This window comes from Myotis daubentonii, chromosome 10 (genome assembly GCF_963259705.1).
Source record: "Myotis daubentonii chromosome 10, mMyoDau2.1, whole genome shotgun sequence".
Classification (NCBI taxonomy): domain Eukaryota; kingdom Metazoa; phylum Chordata; class Mammalia; order Chiroptera; family Vespertilionidae; genus Myotis; species Myotis daubentonii.
This window is the reverse complement of record NC_081849.1, coordinates 54,066,036-54,091,781: the sequence shown is the minus strand read 5'-3', so window position 1 is coordinate 54,091,781 and position 25,746 is coordinate 54,066,036. Positions and strand designations below refer to the sequence as shown.

Here is a 25,746-nt window from a genome sequence, read left to right as displayed (position 1 = left end):
AGCTCAACCATGTATCAAAAAGGGTTTATGAACTCCTTTTAGAAAATGATGATCAGGTGTAATGCATTTTTACATAGGAAAATATATGATAAGTTTCTTTATACAATTGCCTATACATTAAGCTGTTTCACACAACAGTGCCTATATGAAGGCAGTATCTCAAAAGGCATGTTCAGGTTGTTGTAGTCACGTTTATGCATTACATTATGTATCATCTCCTTTATAAAAATTGTAGGAAGAAATTTAAAATTTCTTATGTTTTTAAATCAAGAACAGTTTTACCTCTTCTGAAAATTGTCCTATCACAGGATGAATCTGTAATTAATCCTCCGATGTGTTGATTGCTTAAAAGCTTAGAACTAATATTAAGAGGACCTGTAACCAATGTATGGGATACACACACACACACACACACACACACACACATACACACACACACTGAGTGGCCACATTATTATGACTGGCCAGAGTATTATGACCACCCCATCAGTACAATGAAGTGAATTAGTTATGCAAATAATAATAATATTAATAATAATAATAATAAAACCTTGAGAGTATTTGCTTAGGAAGTTTTTCAGTATTTAGTATTTTTGGAAGTGTCAATGAAGTACTGATGGAGTGGTCATAATAATCTGGCCGGTCATAATAATCTGGCCAATCAGTGTATGTATGTATGTATGTATGTGTGTGTGTGTGTATATATATATATCCTATATAGCGAAGAGCTAATATGCTAATTAGACTGAACAGCCAAATGACCTTCCGGATGAAACCAAGGCTAAGAGGGCACCGACCAAGGCTGCTAGGGGCTGATAGGGCTTGCTGAGGCAGCCGGGGCTGCAAGGGCTGAGCCCTTTGCACAACTTTCATGCATATGGTCTCTATATATATATTCATGTTAACCTTATTTCTCTCATGTATCTACTTTTAAAATAAAATTTTCTCATCTTTTTAAAATTACTATTACCTAACCCTTAGGTGTTGCAAACTACATTAAAACATTTTTGGGAACAAGATGACATATGAATTAATTAATATATTGAATTCTCATTTTCAGACATCTGCCTTACAAATTCTAAAGTAAACCACTCAGAAGATAGTGATTGCCTATACATGCTGTGTGGCAACCCCTTTTCCTCTGACCCTCCAATCAGTCATTTGAAAGAGAAGTCATAGTACTATTGAACCCCTTTTAAGCATGTGGCTCTATCTCAATGCCCTAAGCTGGTTCAGGTTGGTGGTGTCAGTGTCTAAGCTGGTGGTCTCAGTGTCTTTAGAGAGTTCTATCTCAGAGATCACACTTGGCCAGTTAGCAAATACATTTTTAAAAATTAGTGTTTACATAGAGAGATCTTTGAAAATACAAGGCTATGTAAATGTAGTTGGCGTATTTCACTCTAAAGATCTAAAAGACTGGAAGGTGACCTAGATGATATTTTGTAATCAGAACAGAAAGTAGTACTATTAATGGACAGCTCAGGTTGAAGACTCTTTTCTATACTTGACTGTGTATGTGTGTGTGTGTGTGTGTGTGTGTGTGTGTCTGTCTGTCTGTCTCTCAAGATGTTCAGATGTATGAAATTTCTGAATGTGTAATATTTTAATAATTATCACTGTTTCTCAAATCAGACTGATTGGTGGTGTTTTGAAAATTCTCTAAAAAGAGAGAAATTTTAAATGACAACATTTTGGAAAGCAGTATTTGTAGGGTTTTTTGTGGCTTTTTTTTTAATGGTGCAGTCAGCATTCTGATTTCCTATAAGCCCCCTCAGTGTATCTGTAGACTGGTGGTCTGAATATTGATTGCTCTTGTTTCCATGACTAAAATTGATTCTCCCTCCACCAAAGATTTTTGCCTGTCATCAAACTTACTTTTTCTCTCATGCAAAAATGACATTTGATTGGATTATTCAACAGAAGAAGGATTCTGTTGTTAAGCACAATCAATATGCTGTGTTCACTGATTTTATAGTCTTTTCAGTAACTGCCTTCATAAATGAATGCTGGAATGGTTCAGATTGTACAAAAACTGTAAGATTTTTTACAATTGTAATCTCTTTTACTAACATAACATAATATTCAAGAAGTCTGCTTCTAAAAATATTATGAACTCATATGTAAATATTATATCAATCAACAAACATTTCAAGCACTTGTTATTTTCACAATATGTAAATGCATTCATGGTTCTTAGTCTAAACTGTTTTATTTTCCAGTGCCATATATAGAATATATGCATAAAATATAATTACCAATAAAAATCTCTCATGATTAATGTTTAATGAGTCATACTGTCAATAATGATAGAAGTCATACCTACCACTTATTTGAGCAACTACTAAGTACTAGGCTCTTTATATTATGTTAAGCTATTATATCTAGCATATCTAATTTTTATAAGAGCCCTCCAAAAGAATTAGTATTAACTTCTTTTTAAAATATATTTTTATTAATTTCAGAGAGGAAGGGAGAGGGAGAGAGCGATAGAAACATCAATGATGAGAGTGAATCATTGATCAGCTGCCTCCTGTATGTCCCCCATTGGGGATCGAGCCTACAACCCAGGCATATGCCCTAACTGGGAATTGAACCATGACCTCCTGGTTCATAGGTCAACACTCAACCACTGAGCCATGCTCTCCAGGCTTAATTCCATTTTGCAGACAAGAAACTAGTAACTTCCTCAAGCTTATGCATCTGGAACATAATTTAAATCTCAACTACATTTGACTCTAATGTCTGCAGTGTCTGAAAGCACCATATTGCATCCCGATGGATGTTACAGGTTTTCATAAAAAGTTAGGGATTACTTCCAGCTCTTGTGGTAGGAAGATTTCACAGAGGTGGTTAGGTTGACTCAACATTTTATGGTGTGAAGGATTCAATAATGTTGAGAGAAGGAAGAAGGGGGTATATTTGGCGAGAAAAGACATAAGTTGATGAAAAAAGACAAGAAGAGGAGGATCATATGCATCTTGGAGGAGTAAATACACTGATATGTACAGAGTGGTGGAAGTTTCATCTGAAAGTAGTTTGGAGATAATTTGAAGGGAGAGTTAATACCGTACAATTATAGAAGGGCTGTAAGCCACCTAATGGCTTGGAATTTATTCTTGAATGTACCAGATTTATTTGAAGGCTTTTGTGGAAAAGTATATTAATACTATCAAATGCTATATTAAAACTACTGTATTACCTTATAGGCTGTAACATAGAAGGAATGTATGAGCATCTGGAAATAGAGAGAGGAATTAGGAGACATTTAAACTACTCCAAAGATATGGGGCTAAATTTCACAAGATTCACACTGTGGAGCTAAAAAAGTATAGGTGAGTGACATTTTTAGAACTAATCAGATCTTTGCAATTGAATAAATTTGAGAAATCTTGTCTTCAAGATTTGGGGACTGAGTAATTAAAGAAACAACATTATGCCCTAACCGGTTTGATTCAGTGGATAGAGCGTCGGCCTGCGGACTAAGGGGGCCCCAGGTTCGATTCAAGTCAAGGGCATGTACCTGGGTTGCGGGCACATACCGAGTGGGGAGTGTGCAGGAGGCAGCTGTTCGAAGTTTCTCTCTCATCGATGTTTCTAACTCTTTGTCCCTCTCCCTTCCTCTCTGTAAAAAATCAATAAAATATATTTAAAAAAAATAAAAAGAAACAACATTACTATGAAGACATTTATCTAAACTCACAGGAGTAAATGACTTTGAGAAGGGTTGTTGAGGTGAATTAGTTTTTACATGAGATAATTAGTTTTTAAATGAGTACTAGAGGCCCAGCGCATGAAATTCGTGCATGGGTACGGTCCCTAAGCCTGGCCTGTGATCAGGGCCATCTTCCCTGGCTGCCTGTAGTTGCCCCTCCCTCCCGCCACCCCCGCCATGGGTAGCCCTCTGTGTGTGGGGTGACCAGTGGGGCAGGGGCCTTGGCCTGGCATTGCCCATGTCCACCGCCACCCACCCTCGGTTTCCCATTCACCATCAGGTGATGGGAGCCTGCTGGCCAGGGAAAAGGACCAAGATGTGGTCAGTGCGCCTCATAGTGACTGGTTGAGCGGTCATTCCGCCATTAGGGTCAATTTGCATATTACCCTTTTAATATATAGGATAAGTCAGTTGAAAGCAATCAGCAAATGATGAATATGAAATAGAACATTGAAAGAGACACCAGGAGAAGAGTATGACTTATCAAGTATATAAAGATATATAAAGCCACCAGACTAGATCACATCTCTAAGTAAAGAAAGTTTGGATGAAGCCAAATATAATTCTTGTCTGAGTTACTACTATGTGCAAATTACACAACTAGAAAGTTTAAAGGGAGTAATGTATTTCTGTTTTATAGAATAGTGCATTGAGACTCGGGTTAAGCTTACTAAAGTCACAGCTAGCAACACTTCCACTACTAGTAATGGCAGAGTAATAATTAGTACTAACTATACTTCTAAGAAAAATTAGAAAGGGTGGGAAAACATATTTATAGAAATGGTTGAAATCATGGAGAGCTAATAAGGAAGTAAAGAATTATAGGTCAAAGATATGAGAATAATAACAAAAATATAAGTTCGGTATTTGGATCATTTTAGCTCTGTGAATACCTGAAACTACAGAAGGGGTGGCTACAAGCCTGAGAAGATTAGCCCAGCTTTTAATAGCTTCATAGTACTATGAGGACAAAAATAAGAAGTCAGATCTCACCAAAGAGTGCCTCAGTTAACTCATTGGTCTTTGGTGTAGGACCTCAAAGAGTTCTACCCTAGGATAAATGGGAAGAATAAAAACAAAAATAGACCAATACACACAAAATCTGCAGTCCAACTTCAAATCACTTCAACCATGAAAATTGGATTAACTTGTCCAGGATTGCCAGATTCAAGTATGTAAATATTATGTGGCATTTCAATAGACCACTATCATTAATAAATAAACAATCACACCAAAATCAGTAAGGGTAACAGAGTTGAAAAGCACAATTAATATATATGAGTTAAGAATACCACATCCAACAATCACAGAGAACTCTTATTGGTAAATATGAAATCTTTAAATATTATGGGACAAGACTTCATAGATGTAAAAGGTTTCAAATCTTCCAGAATGTTTTCTAAACATAGTACTGTTGAACTAGAAATCAATATAAAAATATAAATTCTTCACATGTGTGGAAATTAAGAAGCAATTTTTCAAGTAATGCATGGATCAAAGAAAAAATCAAAATGGAAAGTAGAAGATATTTAAAACTGATTATAATGTAAATATTACATATTAAAACTTGCAGCTAAAGCCATGTAGAAAGAGAAATATACAGTTTTATAAGCCATCATAGAAGTAAAGGAATACTGAAAAAATTCAATGAGCGAGGCATTCTTCCCATGCACTTAAAAAAAAATAGCATAGAAATATAAACTCAAAATAATAGGAAGAAAAAAAAATGTTTAAAGACATCAAAAAATAATAAAAGGATAAAATTAACAACTTCTTGCCAATCCATTTTAAAATTTAGATGAACAATTTCCAGAAAAATACAATTCACCCAAACTGAACTCAAAAGAAATCATCTTCCCACAAAGAAAACTACAGACTCAGATCACTTCACTAACAAATACTGCCAATTTTATCCAAAATTTTGAGAAAATAAAAAATAAGGAACACTTCAATTTATTTCAAAATTAGATTTAAAAATTAGATGCAAAATCCTATATAAAAATTAGCAAATAATATCCAATTATATATAAAAAGGAAAATACATAATAAGTTTTTAGGTCTTAAATAACTGAAGACTGAGCAGTTTTTCTTCAGCAGTATTCAGTTGCTAATGTTGAATTTTCCTGAAGAGAATCTAATTCTAGATGGAAGAGATTAGCATATGGAGATGATATATCTGTCAGTTTTCATAAAGTATCAGAAAAGTAAACCTACTACAACATTCTCTTCTATGTATCTCATTATGTGCATCTTTATAATGTGCTTTCTCTACAAAACGTTTATGAAGTTGTGTTTAAAATAGTGTAGTTGTCTTCTGACAGCTCAGATCAATAGAAGGCCCTAAAAAGGACATGAGTTAAAATGGCAATTAAGAGCCCACACCAAAATATTACATTTTGAGATTTTCTTCTTTTTCTCTTATCTGATTCCCTGTGCTTATTTTATTTTTACTTTATAGCTTAACTTTGCTATACTCAGTGCATATATTTTTAATGACATAGCTATGATTTAAGAGGGAAAACTCATTTTTTTCTATCTTCATGTATAGTAGGTTTTGAAATGTAGTTTTCTGATCTTTTTAATTATATAGAAACTAGAGGCCCCATGCATGAAATGCATGCAAGAGTAGGCCTTCCTTCCCCGGCTGCTGGCACCAGCTTCCCTCTGGCACCCAGGACCTGGGCTTCCCTCGCAGAAGGCGGCTCCGCCCACCAGCTGCAGCCCGCCAGTCAGTGGCCTGGGCCTCCCTCTTTGGGGCAGTCGTGGACCCCCCCTGATTGATCACCCCACCTGCCAGTGGCTTGGCTCTCTCTCTCTGGGGTGATCATGGGGAGATGGCTGGGCCCCTGACCAATAGCATCGCACCCGTCTTGGCTGACCTGGCAACAGTGAGTGTCATAGCATGGCCCTGGATGGTCATCTGGATGGTCGTTCCACTGTTTGCCCATTTGGTCTATTTGCATATTATGCTTTTATTATATAGGATATTTCTACCTTCCTCTGCTTCAACTGTAAATGTGACAGATGGCAATACAGTTTATATCCAAAAATAATTATTTGGATGGAGAAAATATACTATTGCTTTCTTTTTTTATATACCTTTGCATCATGTAGAGACTTTAAAAAAAAAAAAGAGGGGAAAAATTGCATATAATTAAGAATTTATAACCAAAATATTATTTATAGCATTTCACCCTGAAGCCAGAAATTGGCCTTGCCACCTAGACAAACAAGGTCATCTCTGCACATGGGCAAGGTCGGTTGTCTTGCAGAAGCCTCATTTTATAGGAAAGTGGGGTGGGTAGCTATATTATATCAAAAAGTATACTTTTTATAATTTCTTCTCTGGAGTAGTAGGTCATCTGGAGTCATTAATCAATTCCTACACCATCATTTCTAGATTACAGTGACATTAGCAAGGCTTAATCAACAACCCTACTTACCTTCCATTCTGCCTTCCTGACTTCAAAAAATGGATCAATGAACTTGTTTAAATTTTCTTATTTTATGAGTGTATTTAATGGATGTATGTATTTTTATGAGTATAATTACCTTGACTCTTGGGTTTGAAAATTTTTTCAGAAGTTTATTAAATTACATAGTAAGTATTATACCTTATTATAGCTAGAATACAGCTTGAAATAACAATGTGTACAAATAATAACTCTTAGATGTTTCTAATTTAGGAAGGGGAATTGGCAAATAACTTTAAAATAATGACCAGAACCAAGCGTTTTCAATGTATGTAGTTTAAACATCTTTTATCCACTACTAATTCACTCACAGTAACCTCTAAAAATCTAAATCATGGTTGATACTGTTAAAGTATTTTTGACAGGCTCTCAATGGGTTTTGGCCAGTCACAGTTATGAAGTTTCAACTCATTTACTAGTAGCCAAAACAGTACTCCTTTCTTCTCAACAGCTTGTGAGATTACATCACTGAATAATACAACTAAGATATTATGTATGCAAATCATTGCCAGAGGTGTACTGGAAAGACTACTAAAATATGAATAAAGAGACCTGAATTCTGATTCTATGTTCTGTTACTTACACTGAAACATAGGACAAGCCTTTTTCCCTATCACACACTCAGTTTATTCATCTCTGAAAACAATGGACAAAATCCCTGAAGTTTTAACTTTTGCAATGCAACTCAATATTTGCTAGTGAATCCATCTAAATGCAATGGCAATAATTTGTTTTTATGATTAGTGTATCATAAGTGAAAGTTTCATATTAAGTACATATATCTTATTTACTTGTGCTGATTTATGGCACTCTGGATTATTATATTGCCTTGCACATTTACAGGGTCAGAGTGGAATTCTCTTCTTTCAACTAAAAAGTAGAATGAATCGTTTTAAGTCAAAACAAAAATCGCCAGAGGTCAAAAAGAGATATATTAAATAGATAACATGCAAAAAAAAAATAGGATCAGTTTGCCATCATCATCTCCTATGATTGTCTGATACTAACCTTGTTGGAGTTGTGACTGTTGTTAAAATATTGCACACCCAGGAACTAATTTTGATGTTTTGAGGCCAATATGGTTGATATAGAATCAAAGAAATAAATTCCAGGGTTCAAAATGGACTAAAATCATAGCAACATTTTTCCACTTTTAGTTGAAGGCATATGTTTTAATATTAGTATTTTCTAATGGGCTTTCTAATGTGATTGCTGTTTATATATAAAACTTCTCTATTGCTATGAAGCAGGTGATGGTCTGTTCAGGATCGGACGAATGTCTCCTTCCTGGTAAATTAGGAATGGACTAACAGAAGTCGCAGTTACTGGAGGCTGAGCTCCCCTACAAATGTTGATGATTCAGTTTTGGGGCCTCCATTCAATCTCAGCCAAATGTCCCTATATTCTTTGAAAAGACAAAATAATTATCTTGAGAGGAGAGAGACCAAATAATCTATTTGAGTACATTTAGTATTTTTTAAATTTTACCAAAAAATTATACTGCTCACCTGTTTAAATTGTTTGTAAAATATTTGATGCAGATAAGAGATATTTCATGCATGTTAAATGCCATAAGGCATAAAGATAAAATAAGCCTTAATTAAAACATTATCCAATTACATAAGCAGAACATTACTAATAGAATTGAGTCTCCCTGAACCCTCATAAACTCTTCCCCCTAGCTCCTACTAAGCTCCTCTGCAGAGTGATTTTCTAAGTGAATTTTTTTTTAATCCGTTTTTTTTGCCATATCACATGGTTTTTCCACATTGAATGCAGCAGATGAAGCAGCAAGAAAAGGGTGGAGGTGCCAAGAACCAGCTCATCACAGGGCCTTTTAGGACTTGGGAAATAATTGTACAGTTATGCAATGGGAAACCACTGGAAGATTTCAGACCAATGGAATCGGAATTATGTCTTCAAAACATTGTTCTGGCTGCCAAGAGGGGAAGAGCAAGAGTGGAAGCGGAACCAATAAAGTGGCCGAATCAGTAACAAAATGATCAGGATACAAATGAACCAAATACAACAGTAGCCATATAAATCAAGTAGTGTCCTTATAACTAGTAGAAAAAAATCTATTCTCTTGGCTAGAAAATGCTTCGTTAACAGAAAAACTTAAAAAAAAAATCACAGTGCTTGTATTTCGTAGTGTCCCTTAGTGAAGTTAAATTATTTGTACGTGTTGATACCTCTACTTTCATCCCGCCTCAGGAACTATGCCATTGCTCATTATGACCTCATTATGACTGTATTATTGCCATAAACGTTTATTTAATTTTCTTGAGAAGTTCTTTTAAAACCAGGTACTCTTTGTAAAGCACTCTTAGATTCTCCACTGCATAATTTCAGATTCTTATCCTGCCAAGTCACTACCAGAAAGAAACTAGATAACGAGCCCTACAGATATACAAATTTCCGGCTGTAATGCATATGCCAGTAATGCAATAACTTCACAAATGGCATTCACTTAGCATGCTTCATTTCCGAATTATTTAAAATCCTTAATTCATTCTTAATCATGAAAATTTCCCCTAGCCTCATTCACTAAACACATCAATTATTATGTGAATTCCTATTTTCACTCTAATGGAAAAGATGATTCCCCTGAGTCCATCTATGCCTTTTCCTTTAATTATATAAATTTTCTAGTGTATTTAGTTATTGGCATTAAATGTATGTTCAAAATACCTGCTTTTAATTTTAATGGCCTTGTCCATGGTAGAGCTTTTATTCCCAATTCAATTGAGAGAGTTCCTTTCCCTTTTCTCTAATTGTTCTCAACTCTTTTGAATTAAAAAAAAAAAATGTTCCTTTGCAAAGTACTGTTCGTTTTTGGAACCATAAGTTGTACCTGAGTTCTGTTGGGTTTTTTTTTTTAATGTTTTTATTTCAGAGAGAGGAAGGGAGAGGGAGAGGAAGATAGAAACATCAATGATGAAAGAGAATCATTGATCAGCTGTCTCCTGCATGCCCCCCCCCCCAATTGGGGATCGAGCACACAACCAGGATATGTGCCCTGATCTGGAATTGAACCTCAGTCTCCTGGTTCATGGCTCGATGCTCAACCACTGAGCCATGTAGGCCAGGCCTGAGTTCTTTTAAATACTTAAATCATTCAAGTCTTATAGCAAATATTATAAATGGGTGCTTGGAATTAGGGACCATACATTTGTAAGACCTTTTAGAGAGAAGCATAGGACAACTAATGAAATGAGCTATAAAATTTTAATTATTATTTCCCTTTATCAAAGAATTTTAATCTTCTTGTATTGAGGACACTAAGTTCTACCTCCTTTCAAAGCATAATTGAATTTTATCCTCTAAAGCTTCATAAATTCAAGACTTTTCCTAGGCAATGATATTTCTGTCAAATCCACCCACTGAATGCGATGAGAACATGATGGCCACAGCTGAGTTCAGCAGTTGGGAGTTCTGAAACATACCTACATTTCTGCAGTCTCTGACTGGTTGCCTCACATGTACAAGAACTTAATAGTTTACCTGGACAGTTATCCTTAAGAAAAACGTTTTCTAGGTGGGACATGCTATTAAGTATTACAGATTATTGGCAGGGCATTGCACTACAAAAGTTGTTTACCAAAAGGATGACCCGTGGTGTCCATGCTATCTTTGAAACAATGCTGAACTGGGGTTGACTTTGAACTGATTCCTCAGAAACTACCTTATTTCTAATGTCCCCTGGGGAAATAGAATGGGGTGAATTATTATCAATACCATTAATTTTAAATTTGGGAGATGTGCCAAAACATATTGCCTATCTCAGCAGATACATACCTGTTAAAATTAGCTTATTGATGTATGTCAATTTCTAGATCCATGGTTTCTATATTATCTTCTGTAATAAAGTCTCCAAATTGTTTAGCATCAGTTCTTTTATTTGTATAGGTGTAATTACTTTATCAGGCCAATAACATTATATCTTTCCTACTCGCAGGTTGTTGACTTTGGTTCTACTCTCAGTTGGCTAAATGTCTTTGATCATTTTGTTTCACTTTCAAGAAGAATTCCATTGGGTGTTTATAACCCCTTATTGGAGTGAGATTTGCTGCTTTTATATTTGATCTCTGTAGTTTTTCACTTATAAAAATGAGATAGTATTTCCTGCTTCTCAAGATTATTATAAGCAGTTTACATAGCAGAGGAATGTTGCCATTGGGAAAAGTGTAATTTATTTGTGTTTTCTTGGTGCATCAGATAATTGACTATAATGCTGTGAAGTACATCTGTAATCTCTGTAATGGCATCATCTATGAGAAAATAACAAGTGTTGCATCCCTAAATCTCAGTTCCAAATCGTCACTTAATGAATACTAGAAACCCAACTAAATCGTTAACTTGTGTTATGACCTTGGGCAAGTATTTTCTCTGGGCCTTATTTCATAATTCTTTAACTAGATCTCTCCCATATCTTTCTTTTCCTGTGATTTCTGTGATTATATGCAAATAACAGTGTTCTATTGGAGAATCACAAGGAAGGATAGGTAACTAAATTAGTTCACTCAAATTTTAAGAAAGACAGTGTAACATTAGGCATATTAATTGATTTTTTAAAAATATATTTTTATTGATTTCAGAGAGGGAAAGAAAGAAACATCAATGATAAGAATCATTGATCAGCTGCCTCCTGCATGCCCCACACTGGGGATTGAGCCCACAACCCGGACATGTGCCCTGACCAGGAATTAAACTGTGACCTCCTGGTTTATAGGGCAATGCTCAACCACTGAGCCACGCCAACCAGGCTGATTTTGATGCATTAGTTTCCTTCTCTAGAATATGAGTATAATAATCTGCCAACCTCATAGAATTATTGATAATTACATCAATTAAAACCTGTAAAGAACTTAGTTCCCATCACACTGAAGTGCCTATAAATATTAGCAATTATTAGTTCCAGATAGTTATCTTATGTTCATGTCCCTTAGGAAATTAGAAGCATGGTATTCATATATGAACATGGCTTTTCTTTATACTTCTGACTTATTGTAGAATTGATCACTTGAAAAATTTATGATCTTAAAGAACAGCTGGCAAGATTTCCCTGTTTGGGTCTCTATTGTTATTCTTCATTGACTTGCCTGTAAGTTAACTTGTCTCAAAATGTGAACACCTAAATCCCCTGTTATTTTGACTCTGTGTATTTCATCTCATCCATCCCTACCCCCTTCCAGCTTTGTAAGTCCATCGAAATCCAAGCAGAGTAGCTGCTTATTCCTACCCGCAGGGTAAAGACTTCAAAAGTCTTATTAGCACATGAGGTACGGAACTCACTCTGCCTTCGCTTTCTCTCCTGGTTTGATCATATAGGCAGACCCTGTTCCATTTTTCATATGTACACATAAACCAAACACTTTTTAAGATCTCTCTAGTTCAATAGTGGTTTTGATTTTTTTAAAGGGCTTTTATGCAAGCATTATCTTGGTACACAATGCTAGAAGATGCAGTTTTCCACTAGAAAGTACTCAAATTGGTCTTACGTTGTCTTCACTAATACAGTTTGGCAACTACTATAGAATTGGGGAATAAAACTGCTGTCAGAGTCTAAGTGAATGTTATCATTGTTTCCTTAGAATTGAAGCTGATTTTTAGCAAAGATTCACATGTGTAAGTGCTATGTATTTTTCTTCTTTATTGACTTACGGTTTATATTCCTGACATTTATCCTCATAACCATATGGTGCAGGTGCCTCCCTAAAGCTTACTTACCTGGTTATTACATATGTTCCAGAGGGATGGATCTCAGTCAGCACCTAGTTTCTGACTGATTGGAAGCTAGATCCTCAGGCAACAACTTGTAAAGCAGGGGTGGGGAACCTTTTTTCTGCCAAGGGCCATTTTGGATATTTATAACATCATTTCAGGCCATACAAAATCAGCTTAAAAATTAGCCTGCTCTATTTGGCCCAACACTTAATTAACTCACCCCTAGTGCCTTGGCAGGGCCAGACCAAATGATTTCATGGGCCTTATATGGCCGCGGGCCTGATGTTCCCCACTCCTGTTCTAAAGCCTGCAAATGTCTACATTTCTATGGAGCCACAACCTAAACCCTGCTGACATCCAAGTCAGATGATTCTGAAGTGTTCCCTGTGCTACAGTTGCAAAAATCAGTGCTCCAATGCTGATTCCAGAAAGCTTAGGAGGTAACATTGAGATTAGAGAGACAGAGAGCACAAATATGGCCTTTCCTGCCCACTTGCCCTGAGAGCATCTCCGAAGGTTTTAAATGTGTGGCAAACTTAAAGCCTGCCTGTCAGGTTGAAGCTCTAAGATAGAGCTGGGAGTATATTTCAGTCTGCCATCTGCGGTGCCCTGGGGGCACTAGTCAGTCACAAACTGTCTCTCTGATTGTTACAATCCCGTGGACCCCAGGAACACAGGCCCAGGCACTCAAGGGGTGTCTCCTAGGTTGCCACCACAAAAGCTGGCACCAGACTTAAAACGACTAGGACACCAGACTTGTGTGAAAGCTCTGCTCTTGGAGATACTAGCACTGTGGAGCATGGCAAGGAAGAATGCAAGATGGCACCTGCCAGCTTTAGCAAGACAAGGAAAGGCCAGGGATGATTCACATCAGCTGGCTTTAGCAAGGTAGAGGGAGAGCACTGAAATGCTGCCTGTCAGCTCCTCGGTCCCCAGAAAATCACATGCGCCCTGCCTCTCCGGCAGATGCTTTACGATTAGCAAATCAGTCTCACTCACATACAGTCTGGGTGCTTTCCAAACTGCTGCCTCTGCACTCAGCCCTGGGGCAAGTGAGTCTGTGTGTGAGCCTTTCAAGAACAGGCTCTCATTTTGCTACCCCTGGTCTCATGGACACTAGTCTTGTTGGTTTCCAAAGCCAGATGTCTTGGGTGCTCATCTCTCAGGTGCAGGCCTTAAGAGTTGCAATGTCTGGTGTGGGGTACAAGCCCTTTGCTCCTCAGGGAGAAGCTCTGGATTCGTGAGATCCCTCTTGAGGGTGAGCTGCTGCTCCATCTCGGTCTCCTACCCACCTCAGTGTGGCCCTTTTCTTGTTTGATGTGAAACAGCTGTTCAGCCAGTTTTCAGGTTGTATTCAGAGGGAATTGTTCTAGATGTAGCTATAGATTCGGTGTGTCTGTGGGAGGAAGTGAGTTAGCATCTTCCTACATCACCATTTTGTACTGCCCCCCATCCCTTAGGGATCCTTTTTATATGAATATTTCTAAGATTTTTCTTTGTAGATTCAATTGAGTAGTTTAGTTCTCTCATTGGACCTGAAGATGGAAATATTTAGATACACCCCTCCACCACCACCACCATCAAGTTTAGAAAACGGTGAGCTAGAGTATTTTTTTTATATTTTCCTAGATGGTTGTTAGCATTGTCCTTTAATTTGGACATATGTTCCTGAGTTCCATTTTGGCCTATTTCAGACTAACCAACCTTTTCATCAGGACAGATATAATTGTTTTATAGAGCAACAGGTTTTCTTCCTTCAACTATTTATTAATCATGGTTTGGCTTTGTTTGATTTTAACAGAGACTTCCCATCTCAGTTGCTGTGTTGATGATGCCCTTTCTCTATCAACTGAATACTTTTTTATTATAAATGCTTAGGATTAACTCTGAGATGGCCCTGAATAACTAACTATAAGTGTCAGCTGTTGATGAAATGAGCTGGGAGTTCCTAATGCATTGGTGATGTTTAATATGGAAGCAGACCAATTAATAGGATAATATTTCCCTCATCATTGAAACTTCATTTTCTCTTGGATTAATTTCCTGTTGTTTACTAGCAGATATTCCACTATAATGAAGATTAAAGGGGGAAGATCATGACTTACTCAGCTGTAGCTCTCAGTCTGGTCTTTAGAGTCCAAACTTTCAGTGTTTCTACATGGGGGTCATCAGAAAACAGAGTTGAGAGTCTTGGAAAAATTTAGTGATGATGACTATTCTTTGAAATAGTTTTTACTTCAAAGCCCTCCTGCACAGATCAATCTCCCATTTTTTACTGCTCTCTCTTTCTCATATCTGATCAATTAGCTTTCATTTCCTCAAAACTCTGTTCAAAGTTGACTACCTTCAAAATATCTCTCTTTAGAAACTGTGACATTTCTAATTATCCCATCAATCCACAGTCTCCATCAATGGGACAACATTTTACATTGTTTATTTATGAATGTTTTTATGTGGTAAACATAATATCTCTGTCATTTGATCTGTCTAATTTGGGCAAAATTCCAAAGTCAAGTATAGGTTTATTTAAAAATTAAAAAAAAAAATCCTATTATTCTGTAGACTTGTTTGCACATTGTGATCTTGTACTATCTGTAGAATAATTTTACTTTCTTTTTATTTCTGATAATAACAAAGAGATCCCAAAATGTAGGCATGGAGAAAGAGAGGAAGTAAAGATGTTTTAAACAAGAAATTTTGAAAATTAAAATTGATTTTTAACGTAAGAGTTGATAAAGGCTCCAAGTCATCCTTTTCTAGGCAATGAGGTCCCCTGAGCCTAGTCTGGTTGCAAATAAACCAGGGCATGGGAAATGGACTAGACAAGGCATGTCAAGTGGAGGCAGATGGTGGAATGTCTTAAAACACAACAGACATGAATGCATGCATGATCTGGAGAGCTACAGGGAATCATTTGAGGGAGTAATGGTCTCACAGCAGTGTGGCTGGCAGACTGTTTGGTAGATAATTTGCAGGACAGATTGGAAATGTGAGACTCCCTCAGAGAGAGAATGTGAGGTAACAACCAAGACTTGAACAACAACAACCAAAAGGAACAAAGCACAAGGAAAAGCCACCCAGTGGTCCTTATCCACAGAGAGCCCTGCGAGGTTCCGTGAGGGGCTGACAAGACTAGGGCGTGCAAAATACTTAACGTGATGGAGGGAGAGGCTGAAGAGAACAGCACAGGAATTGTGTTTTATTACAGAGTAAGGGAATTCTAATGACATGTTTGATGTGGAACTCACTATATACATAAGCTTTTAAAGTTAAAATAAATAAGCCATAGATGATAAGAAATGAGACTGCTTTGTTAATTGTATTGATAACTCCTCAGAATGACCCTAATGTATAATTTCTTTCACTTGGCAGCATCATTTCTCTCGTTTAGTACTGTAATATTGCTCAATATAACTGCCCCATAGCACTTGGAGAAGAAATGTTTTACCTTTTATCTAGAAAATGCCTGAGAGGCTTTCTGACTGAAACTCACATGTACAGCTGTTCAGCTTACAGTTTTTAAAAGTTGATGTAAATTATTTAGTTTATATAGAGAAAGGAGATTAAAGGAACATTGTAGGATCCCACATTTTGGAAATTCTGCTTATCGCTGTGAGCTAAATAGTCTCTGGTATAATTTTCAATTAAAATTTTTGATTAATGCCCAGAAGTTATTTATAACACAACTCTAAATGATTTTCAAAATATGAACAAGAAAATATAATAGTCATAATTACATAAATTGCTTTTCCTTGGGTTTCTGTGTTTCCTTACAACCTTAGCACTTTAACAAAAAGGACAGTACAAAATTACTGAATGATCAAGCTTATTCTGTGAGTCAAATGCAATGGTATTTGCTAATATCTTTCTGCAAGCCAATTTATAAGCAGAATTTAGGAAAAGAATGATTAAACACATGAATTCAAGTTTATTGACACACAGTGATGCTTAGAATGGAACAGACTTATTCCCATAGTCGTATGATAGAATGGTCAACTCTTACACTGACAGAAGGTGATGATGTAGACATGGTATTGGCAAAATAGATATCATTTTTCAATCATGACACGGCAAGACATTTGGTTTAAATTGTTTTCTCATTTAATATACATAATGGTACAATAAGATAAATATTATTAGCTTCCATTTTTAAAATTAGGAAGCTGAATCTTAGAACAGATAAAATGGCTCAAGAGCACGTAGTTGGTAAATGGTTGTAAGATGCCATATATCTTACAGTTATGTTAAAATTCAGATAAGATTGTTATATGAAAATGTTTTCTAGAAAGATCCAGGCAAATATGAGACTGCATTATATTTCCATTTCAATTCTTTTTAAAATTTATACATTATCAGTAAATAACAAAATATATGAATAAGGACTTTCACTATCAAAGTCAATATGAATTTTTAAGATAATTCCTGATGAATACAAAAGACATCAGCAACTCAATAATACTTCTCAGGATTACTGTAGAGTTTGTATAGGTTTTGCAAGAAAAATCCGATCCCAAAATTACAATACTAGAGAGTTTCTAAATAGTATGTTGTTCTCTTTTAAATATTGGCTCTGTATCTGGTTTCTTTCTGCTTTTATTACTCCTTTCTGTTCACCTCTTTTAATTCCATTACATTGCCGAGTTTCAATTTTGCAATGCCTTCTGGGGGTGCAATGCACATACCACTACTGTGCCTGTTAAAAACCCATCATAACCGTCCGCACATTTCTGTAATTAAAAGCAAATCAGGATAATGCAAGGGACATTTAGGGAGTAGTGCTAATACGTATATGCCTTACAATAAAACATAATTAATTATATTTTTAATGTATTAATGTTGTGTTCTTGACTAAGTTTTTAAGCTATAGAAACCTGGAAACAATAAAAAGCATGATAAACCAAGATTTAATTTTATATTATATTTAGGCTGCAGCACAATGAATGCAAAAACATTTAGTATATACTTTTACCAAGGAAAAAACGAGTGTATCCTCTTACCCCAATTCTAATTTTGCGTTATTTCTATGGAAATCTTCATGAATTTTTAGTGTAATTACTTCCAGCAGATGTTCAATTCTCTTATCCTGATAATAGGAAACACAGTAGAATGAATGAATATCTTTTAGAAGAGTATATGAAACAGTTTGGCGGTGTTCATGAAAATAGGCCAAACAAGGGGAAATTTTGAAGTTACTTTAAAGATGTCAAAATACATCTTTCAAGTTGATTAAAGTGATGAATTATTAAAAACAGTCTTAAAATTATATTTTCAAAGAAAAGGGGTAAATGGAGAGACAGTAACTTAAACATAAAATCCCATTTTGAGTTCATAAAAAGAAAACCAAAGCATTTTCATTTTTTCAACCGTTTGTATAGAGTATCGCAAACAAATTAAAACCAGATGTGCTTCAATGTAAGATGTAAGTTGTAATATGTGGGCATTTGTTACTTCATTTAATTCTGTGTTCTATATGTAATGTAAAGTATACATTTTGCAGGTTTGGTTAAAATGCCCAGAGTTTCATGGGGTTGGGGGGCGAGGGGAGTTACATAATTGCAAAACAGGCCTTTGAAACTTTTTCTGTTGTTAAAGGTTTGGCAAAAATATATACTACATTTAATCCACAAAGGCAAGTGTGAGGAGGATTCTCAGTGTTTTTTACATTATGTTCAGAATCTAGCTAAGAAATTGTCCTGAGAAAGACTAAAGAAAGAGGAATAGGTTGCATTGGTCTATACCTGCATGAGTTATAGAACTATGTCATTCACTGTAATGATAATTGGGTGTGTCTTCCCAGATTTATTGGGGTACACACTCAGATAATCAGAGTTTCTGGGATGGGGACATATGGTAGTTGAAAATGTCCTAACAGTAGGACAGATGATATGGAAAAATGAAATTTCCAGAGTGCTCAGCAGCAAAATTTCCATTTCTCTATATGGAAAGAGTATCAACCTGATGTTTATGTGCATGTTTAATTTCCTGCTGCATATATTCTCTGAAATAATGTCATATGAAACAGTTCTTATCTAACTGAAATAATGTTTATCAATTAAAACAAGCTTTAATATGAGTTAGAGGGATGAAATTATTTTCTGTAGCTCTTATAAGTAAAGACCTTATTTCCAGGGTCACTTTTTATATATAAGTAAGATAGAAGAGACAGCCTCAGAAAGTAGCTGGAGATAACAAGTTATGGAGTTTTGTGTGATAGCCATAAACCCAACTTTTTTTAACTTTATTTTTTTCTAATATTTCCCAGATGACTGATGTCTGGGATGCTGGAGATTTAGCTTAAGAGTATAGCTCCTATTAATTCCAGTCAGTGGTCAATTTAATTGAGTTGATTAAAGCATCCATTGAAAGCAAAGTCAAAGATCTGAATGATTCCATATATTCAGATTTGTTGCTATTTGTTCAATTGCTATAACCCAAAATAGTTAACCCTGGACATGTAAACAATGCATATTCTTTGTAGTTGAGACAGTGTGTGGCTGCAACCGTGCATGACTGTGCCTTGAGAAGCAACTTACAGTGCCAGTTTCTTGACTTTTTCTAGACAAAGGATCATCCATTATTAACTTCCTTTGCATCTTGCGTTCTCTCTACCATCATACCAGTTAAAAAGTAGATTAGGGAATTGACTAGAACTCAATTCCATGCTTCTGTCGTCAAACTTTTATTATCTGAGACAGTAAACTTAAATTTGTTGAGTTTCAATTTTCCTTTAAAATAAAAAAAAATAGTAACACATGTTAGAAGGTTGTTGTAAAGATACAAACTTTCAGTTATAAAATATGTCACTGGTATAATGTACAGCATGGTGACTATAGTTAATAATACTGTATTGCATATTTGAAAGTTGCTAAGAGAGTAAATCTTAAATGTCCTCATCACAAGGAAAAAAATTTAAATATGTATGGGAACAGATGTTAATTAGACTTATTGTGCATTCTGCAATACATACAACTACTACATCATTATGTTGTATACCTGAAGCTAATATAATGTATATGTCAATTATACCTCAAAAAGGTTACTATGAACATTAAGTGAGATGATGCATACAATATTCATAGCACAGTGCCTGACAAAATATGGGCAATCAGTAACTATTCAGTGAATGAAGGTTTTCATCCAAGTATAAAGGGAAATCCTACAGAGAAACAAATGATGTTAGGTATGAAATCAAGATGAATTTGTCGTATACAACTGCCCTTTCAAGAGGCAGTCTGGTTCTATTCAAACCACAAGAAAAAAAAATGAAAAAAAAAAATCCTACAGCAATGCTTCTCAGATTTTATATGCTTATGAATCACCTGAGAATTTTTTTAAATGCAAGTTATGACTCAGTGGGTAGGACCTGCGATGCTGCATTTCTCGCAACCTCCATGTGGTGCATATGCTCGCTGCCTGCTCACTGGTTACAAGTTAGCAAAGTCCTAGAGCATTTGAACGCATGGCAGTTTAAGAAATACTCTACTTGCCCTGGCCGGGTAGCTCACTTGGTTAGAGCATCGTCCGATACACCAAGATTGCGGGTTCGATCTCTGTTCAGAGCACATACAAGAAGCAACCAATGAATGAGTAAATAAGTGGAACAACAAATCAATCAATGTTTCTCTCTCTCCTCTCCCTCCCTCCCTTCCTCTCGCTCCCTAAAAATCAACCCATAAAAAAAAATACTGTACTTAAATTCACATTTGTCTCTAGCCCAACATTCTGTTTCCTGAAAGAACAGCTTAACATTAATTAATTCATTTATTCACTTAGCAGAAGATTGTTTAATGTCTACTACGTGCCAGGCTCTGTTTTAGGTTCTAAATATAAAATAATGAACGAGACAGATAAGGATTATGCCCTCATTGGGCTTTTAATATAATGGTAGTATCAGACAATAAACATTTAAGCAATTAAATAGAACAGTAGTGGTTAAAACTATAAGGAAAATGAAATGAAATTACTGTGAGATTGTGAATGGTCAATTACGGCTCCTCTAGGAAGGAGACAATTGAACTGAAACCTGAATGTGGAGAAGCCCTCTGCTGTGTATGAAGATCTGAAATTTTCATACAAAGTGAGGAGTGAATGAAAAGGCTCTGAGGCGATGTGAGATTGGTTTGGAGGAGGATAGGGAAAAAGCTACTATGGCTAGACAGTGGTGGGAGCATTCAGAGTGGCAAGCATGGACAAGATCACACCTGGCAAAGTTGGGGGAGTGCAGTAAGGGCTGGAATCTAAGGAAATCTTAAAGGTTGAGTCCAAGGTGGGTCTGAACAGCTCCACAGAGAGTTAAGGTATACTCTAGAACAGGGGTGGGCAAACTTTTTGACTCGAGGGCCACAATGAGTTCTTAAACTGGACCGGAGGGCCGGAACAAAAGCATAGATGGAGTGTTTGTGTGAACTAATATAAATTCAAAGTAAACATCATTACATAAAAGGGTACGGTCTTTTTTTTTTAGTTTTATTCATTTCAAACAGGCCGGATCTGGCCTGCGACCCGTAGTTTGCCCACGGCTTCTCTAGAAGGAATGTGCCTACAGGAAATACACCTGGCCAAGCAGAACAAGATATGTGAAAAAGAACTAACATAAGGAACGGGATACTGGATGAAAGAAACAAAAATGTATCACTTACACCAAATTAATGTAATAGCACACATGTAGCACACTCTCAATTGCTACAGAATAAATTCTTCTGAGTAGAAATGATTAAGTAACTATTAGAGAAGACATAAAACTGTAATTCCAGGTTGACTATAAACTGTAGCCCAACCTTGCCTTACTTTCCACAGGACGTTGGAAATTAAAGTGAAAGGAAGTAGCTGGAACAATAAAGGTTATTAATGAAGGACATAAGACATATGCAAGCCCCTCCTTGCACTAAGAACAAAAGTCTAGTAGGAAAAATACTCATCATTATTAGGTCAATTGCAAAATATTAAATGCCTTGTATTATGAATTTTGTACTCTACCTATATTCCTATAAATCCACAATATATCATACTGTTTTATTGGAATACAAGCCAAACCCTAAAGCCAATAAAAACAGAATTAAAAGAGATCCCACAGATCAGATTAAATAAAGAAGAATGAATTATATTATGACAACTCAATTGTCATTTTAGTGAGTCTCACTAGTGAATACGCCTAATAATTTAAGGCTTGCAAACTAGTATTTGTAAATACATAAGTGCATTTCAATTGACGTCTAATTTTCTGTCTTGTTTTTCAAGTATATGAATAAAGGATTACATGTTAAATGGATGCCCCTAACCTTCCATCAGTGAGAAACGGCTTTGAGTTGTTTTTCTAATAGCGATGAAGGGTGGCATAGTCAGTCACCCTTTATCACCTGAGTGACTGCTGCTTTGGGCACACATTTCTGATATTCATCCACAATTATGGTTATATTCTGTGGCAAAATACCAGATTAATTTTTGCTTGTTTGTATATTATTTCACTTTGTTCTATTGACCTCATTAGCACCCTACATTAACCAGCTAAGCCACCGAGTTGAGACTTTTTCCACTCTCTATTCTGATTATTTATTTGTAATTCTTTCAGTTATCTTTGGCATCTATTAACAGCAACAGTATTTTCTTTCTCATTGGCCTCTTGTATATCTCATTGTATTCATTAAACAAATACTAAATGGATTTCGAGGGCAAAGGAGGAAGTAGAGTGAGATGAAGCTGGAAAGAGACACAACAGCCAGGTCATTTGAGGTACTGTAAACTTTTTAAAAAACTGGTCTCTATCTTAACAGCAATAGGAAGCCACTGGAGATTTTTAAGCGCATAAGGGACACCATCATACTTCTGCCATTTCCTTACTTTGTCATTTTTCCCCTCCCACAATGGGAGCTTCTTAAACAGGGGTTTTATAATGCTAGCCTATCATTTACATTTTCTGGCTATTTCCAACTAATGAACTAATTTTTTAATGAAAGAAAAAGGTTGCCAAGTGTACATAATTAAATTCTCTGGGAGACACAAGAGTGTTTGCAAATAGAGATACCTATGAGTTGGGTCATGAAAACATATGATTCTTTCTATGGATAGAGTCATTATTTATAAGTGATGGCTCATCTCCAATAACTAAATAAAGAGAGAAACATATTTAATTGATGCTCCTTTTTGTAAGTGTAAAAATTATTTACTGGGAAAGTATCTGCAGCATAAAAATAGTTTCAACAATGTACTTGATCTCTATATACCTAAGCTTGATATAATAGAAGAAGATATGTAGATAGATAGATACTAGTAGTTATCCATAAATGAGTCTCCCCCCCCTCTCTCTCTCTATATATATTATATATATATATATACACACACACATATATATTATAGAGTTATATATATATAATAAATAGTATATATATATATATATTCTTTTTTCTGTGGTTTTAACATCTGGCTGGTCACTTTTGCCTTTATATTTAACTAAGAACAAAAGGGAAATAACCTAATTTATCTTGGTGACCATCTGATTTCAATTGCTCATTGTACATTTATTTGAATACTGGAGGCCCAGTGCATGAATTCGTGCATGGGTGGGGTCCGGCCAGCCCCAATCAGGGCGGATCAGGGCCAAGCCTGTTGGGAGGAGGAGACAGCAGGAGGTTGGCCAGCCAGCACGCCCTGATCAGGGCTGGATCAGGGCCGGGCCAGCTGGGGGGAGGGGCTGACGGCAATTGGCTGGCAGGCCCCACCCCTGATTGGGGTGGGGGGGCCGATTGGGGGCAGAGTCAGCATGGGAAGGGAATGTGGGCGGTTGACCAGCTGGCCCCGACCCCGAATGGGGTGGGGGGGTGCCATTGGGGGTTAGTGGCCAGGGGATGGGCCATGAGAGGTTGGCTGGCCAGCCCCAACCCCGTTGGTGTCAGGGGCACAGCTGGTGGGGGGGGAGGGGAAGGGACATGGGCTGATTGAGGTGGTCAGAGCTGATTGGGGGTGGGGTCGGATGTGGGCAGAGGCTGTGGGTGGTGGGCTGGCTGGCCCTGCCCCTCAAATAGTGTTGGGGGGCCAATTGGGAGCCAGCGGCCTGGGGGAGGGGCCATGGGTGCTTGGCTGGCTGGCCCTGCCCCTGATCAGAGTGGGGGGGGGGTCATTCGGGGGTGGAGCTGACTGCGGGGAGGGACCACAGGCCAATCAGTGTGTTGGCCCATCAGGGGTGGGGCCGGCTGGGGGTGGGGCTGCAGGAAGTTGGCAGGCTGACCCAACCCCCTATTGGGTTGGGGTGATCAGAGGCAGGGCCAGCCCAGGGGAGGGGCTGCGGGCCAATCGGGGTGGTGGGGGCCCATCAGGGGCAGGGCTAGCTGGGGGGAGGGGCCACAAGAGGTTGGCCAGCCAGCCCCACCCCCTGATCGGTCCATTCACTGGTCATAGTGGGCATCATAGCAACCAGTCATTATGGCATCCGGTCACTGGCTTTTTATATATATAGACGATAGAGTGTTTATGATGATGTCTTTTCCAGGAGAAGAAGTTGAGAGACAGCTGTGCAGAGATGCTATCTTCCCCATCCCTGTCGCCTGTTATGCCCCGTGCCCAAGGGACTGTGTGCTCACCATGTGGTCTGCCTGGTCCTCCTGCTCACACACCTGCTCAGGGAAAACCACAGAAGGGAAACAGATACGATCTCGGTCCATTCTGGCTTATGCGGGTGAAGAAGGTAAGGTTACCAGGTTCAGAAGGCACTTGGGTTCCTTTCAGAAGTCGGCATGCATTTTCTTTGTCTTGCCTGGGTAAGATGATGTCAGAAAAATCAACTTCCAAAAATCCAGCCATCCAAGGGGATTTTATATGTGTTAACATACCTGACATCTTGCTTCTGATTCGGGTTGTTTTCCTGAACAGGATGCAAGGGTGATTTCTTTCCCAGGTCCTTGTCCAGATGGATTCGAAGAATGAAGCCCCGGATAAGAGGTGGTAGATGAAAAGGTAGAAATTTATTGGAAGCAAATACAGACTCCCAGGTAGGGAGGGGGTCCCAAGAGGGTAACCCACTAAGCTCTCTGCTGCTAAGGTTTATCAAGGCTGTAGTTCTTTATCTCAATGGGATACTCCCTTCTCATTGGTCACTCTATTGCAGAATATCAGCTTCAAAGCCCAAACCCCACAGGGTGCCCCCCTTATTCTCTCCCGCTTCAGTAAAAAGAAATCTGTTTTTCTTTCTCCCATTTGTCAGCATTTCTTTATCCTCTGTGAAAGTTTGTTTCCTTTTTTCCCCATACCCTTTGGCTTTTCCTTATCTTCTGTGAATGGAGGTCTTCCTCTCCCCTTAATCTGTGGCACCCTTTTTTTTTTTCCCTCTGTAAATGTATGCCTTCTGGTGGCTCCAACCCCTCATCTATGCTTTCCTTCCCCATGGACCCTCTTTATTCAGAAATCTCCCTAAACCTGCCTATTTTATCCCTAAAACCCCTTTCACTTCTGTTCCCCAAAATTAATCTTAAAAGCAAATCTATACTAATAAAAGGGTAATATGCTAATTAGAATGGATAGACCAGACATCTTCCAGACATCCTTCTGGACAAAGCCACGGGGTGGCGGGGGCCGGGGAAGAGGCAGTTAGGGGCAATCAGGCCAGCAGGGTAGAGCAGTTAGGGGCAATTAGGCTGGCAGGGGAGAGCAGCTGGACATGCCCTGAAGGGTCCCAGATTAGGGAGGGTGCAGGCTGGGCTGAGGGATTCCCCCCACCCTCCCATGCACGAATTTCATGCACTGGGCCTTTAGTCTTTAATAAAAGAAGAAAGACTTTTAAACATGAGCTCACTTTCCCTTTTTTCCTACCTAATAATTTAAATTCTTTCCAGTTCAAAGCATTAA

At 37.4% G+C, this 25,746-nt stretch overlaps 1 protein-coding gene across 1 annotated transcript in view; it reads left to right on the top strand.

The window, feature by feature from the left end:
* THSD7A (thrombospondin type 1 domain containing 7A) overlaps positions 1-25,746 on the top strand; it is a 316,639-nt gene that overhangs the window by 198,862 nt on the left and 92,031 nt on the right. Inside the window, exon 7 of the mRNA XM_059712436.1 lies at positions 24,395-24,589. Coding sequence (XP_059568419.1) covers positions 24,395-24,589 — 195 coding nt within the window. The remainder of the gene's footprint in view (positions 1-24,394; positions 24,590-25,746) is intronic.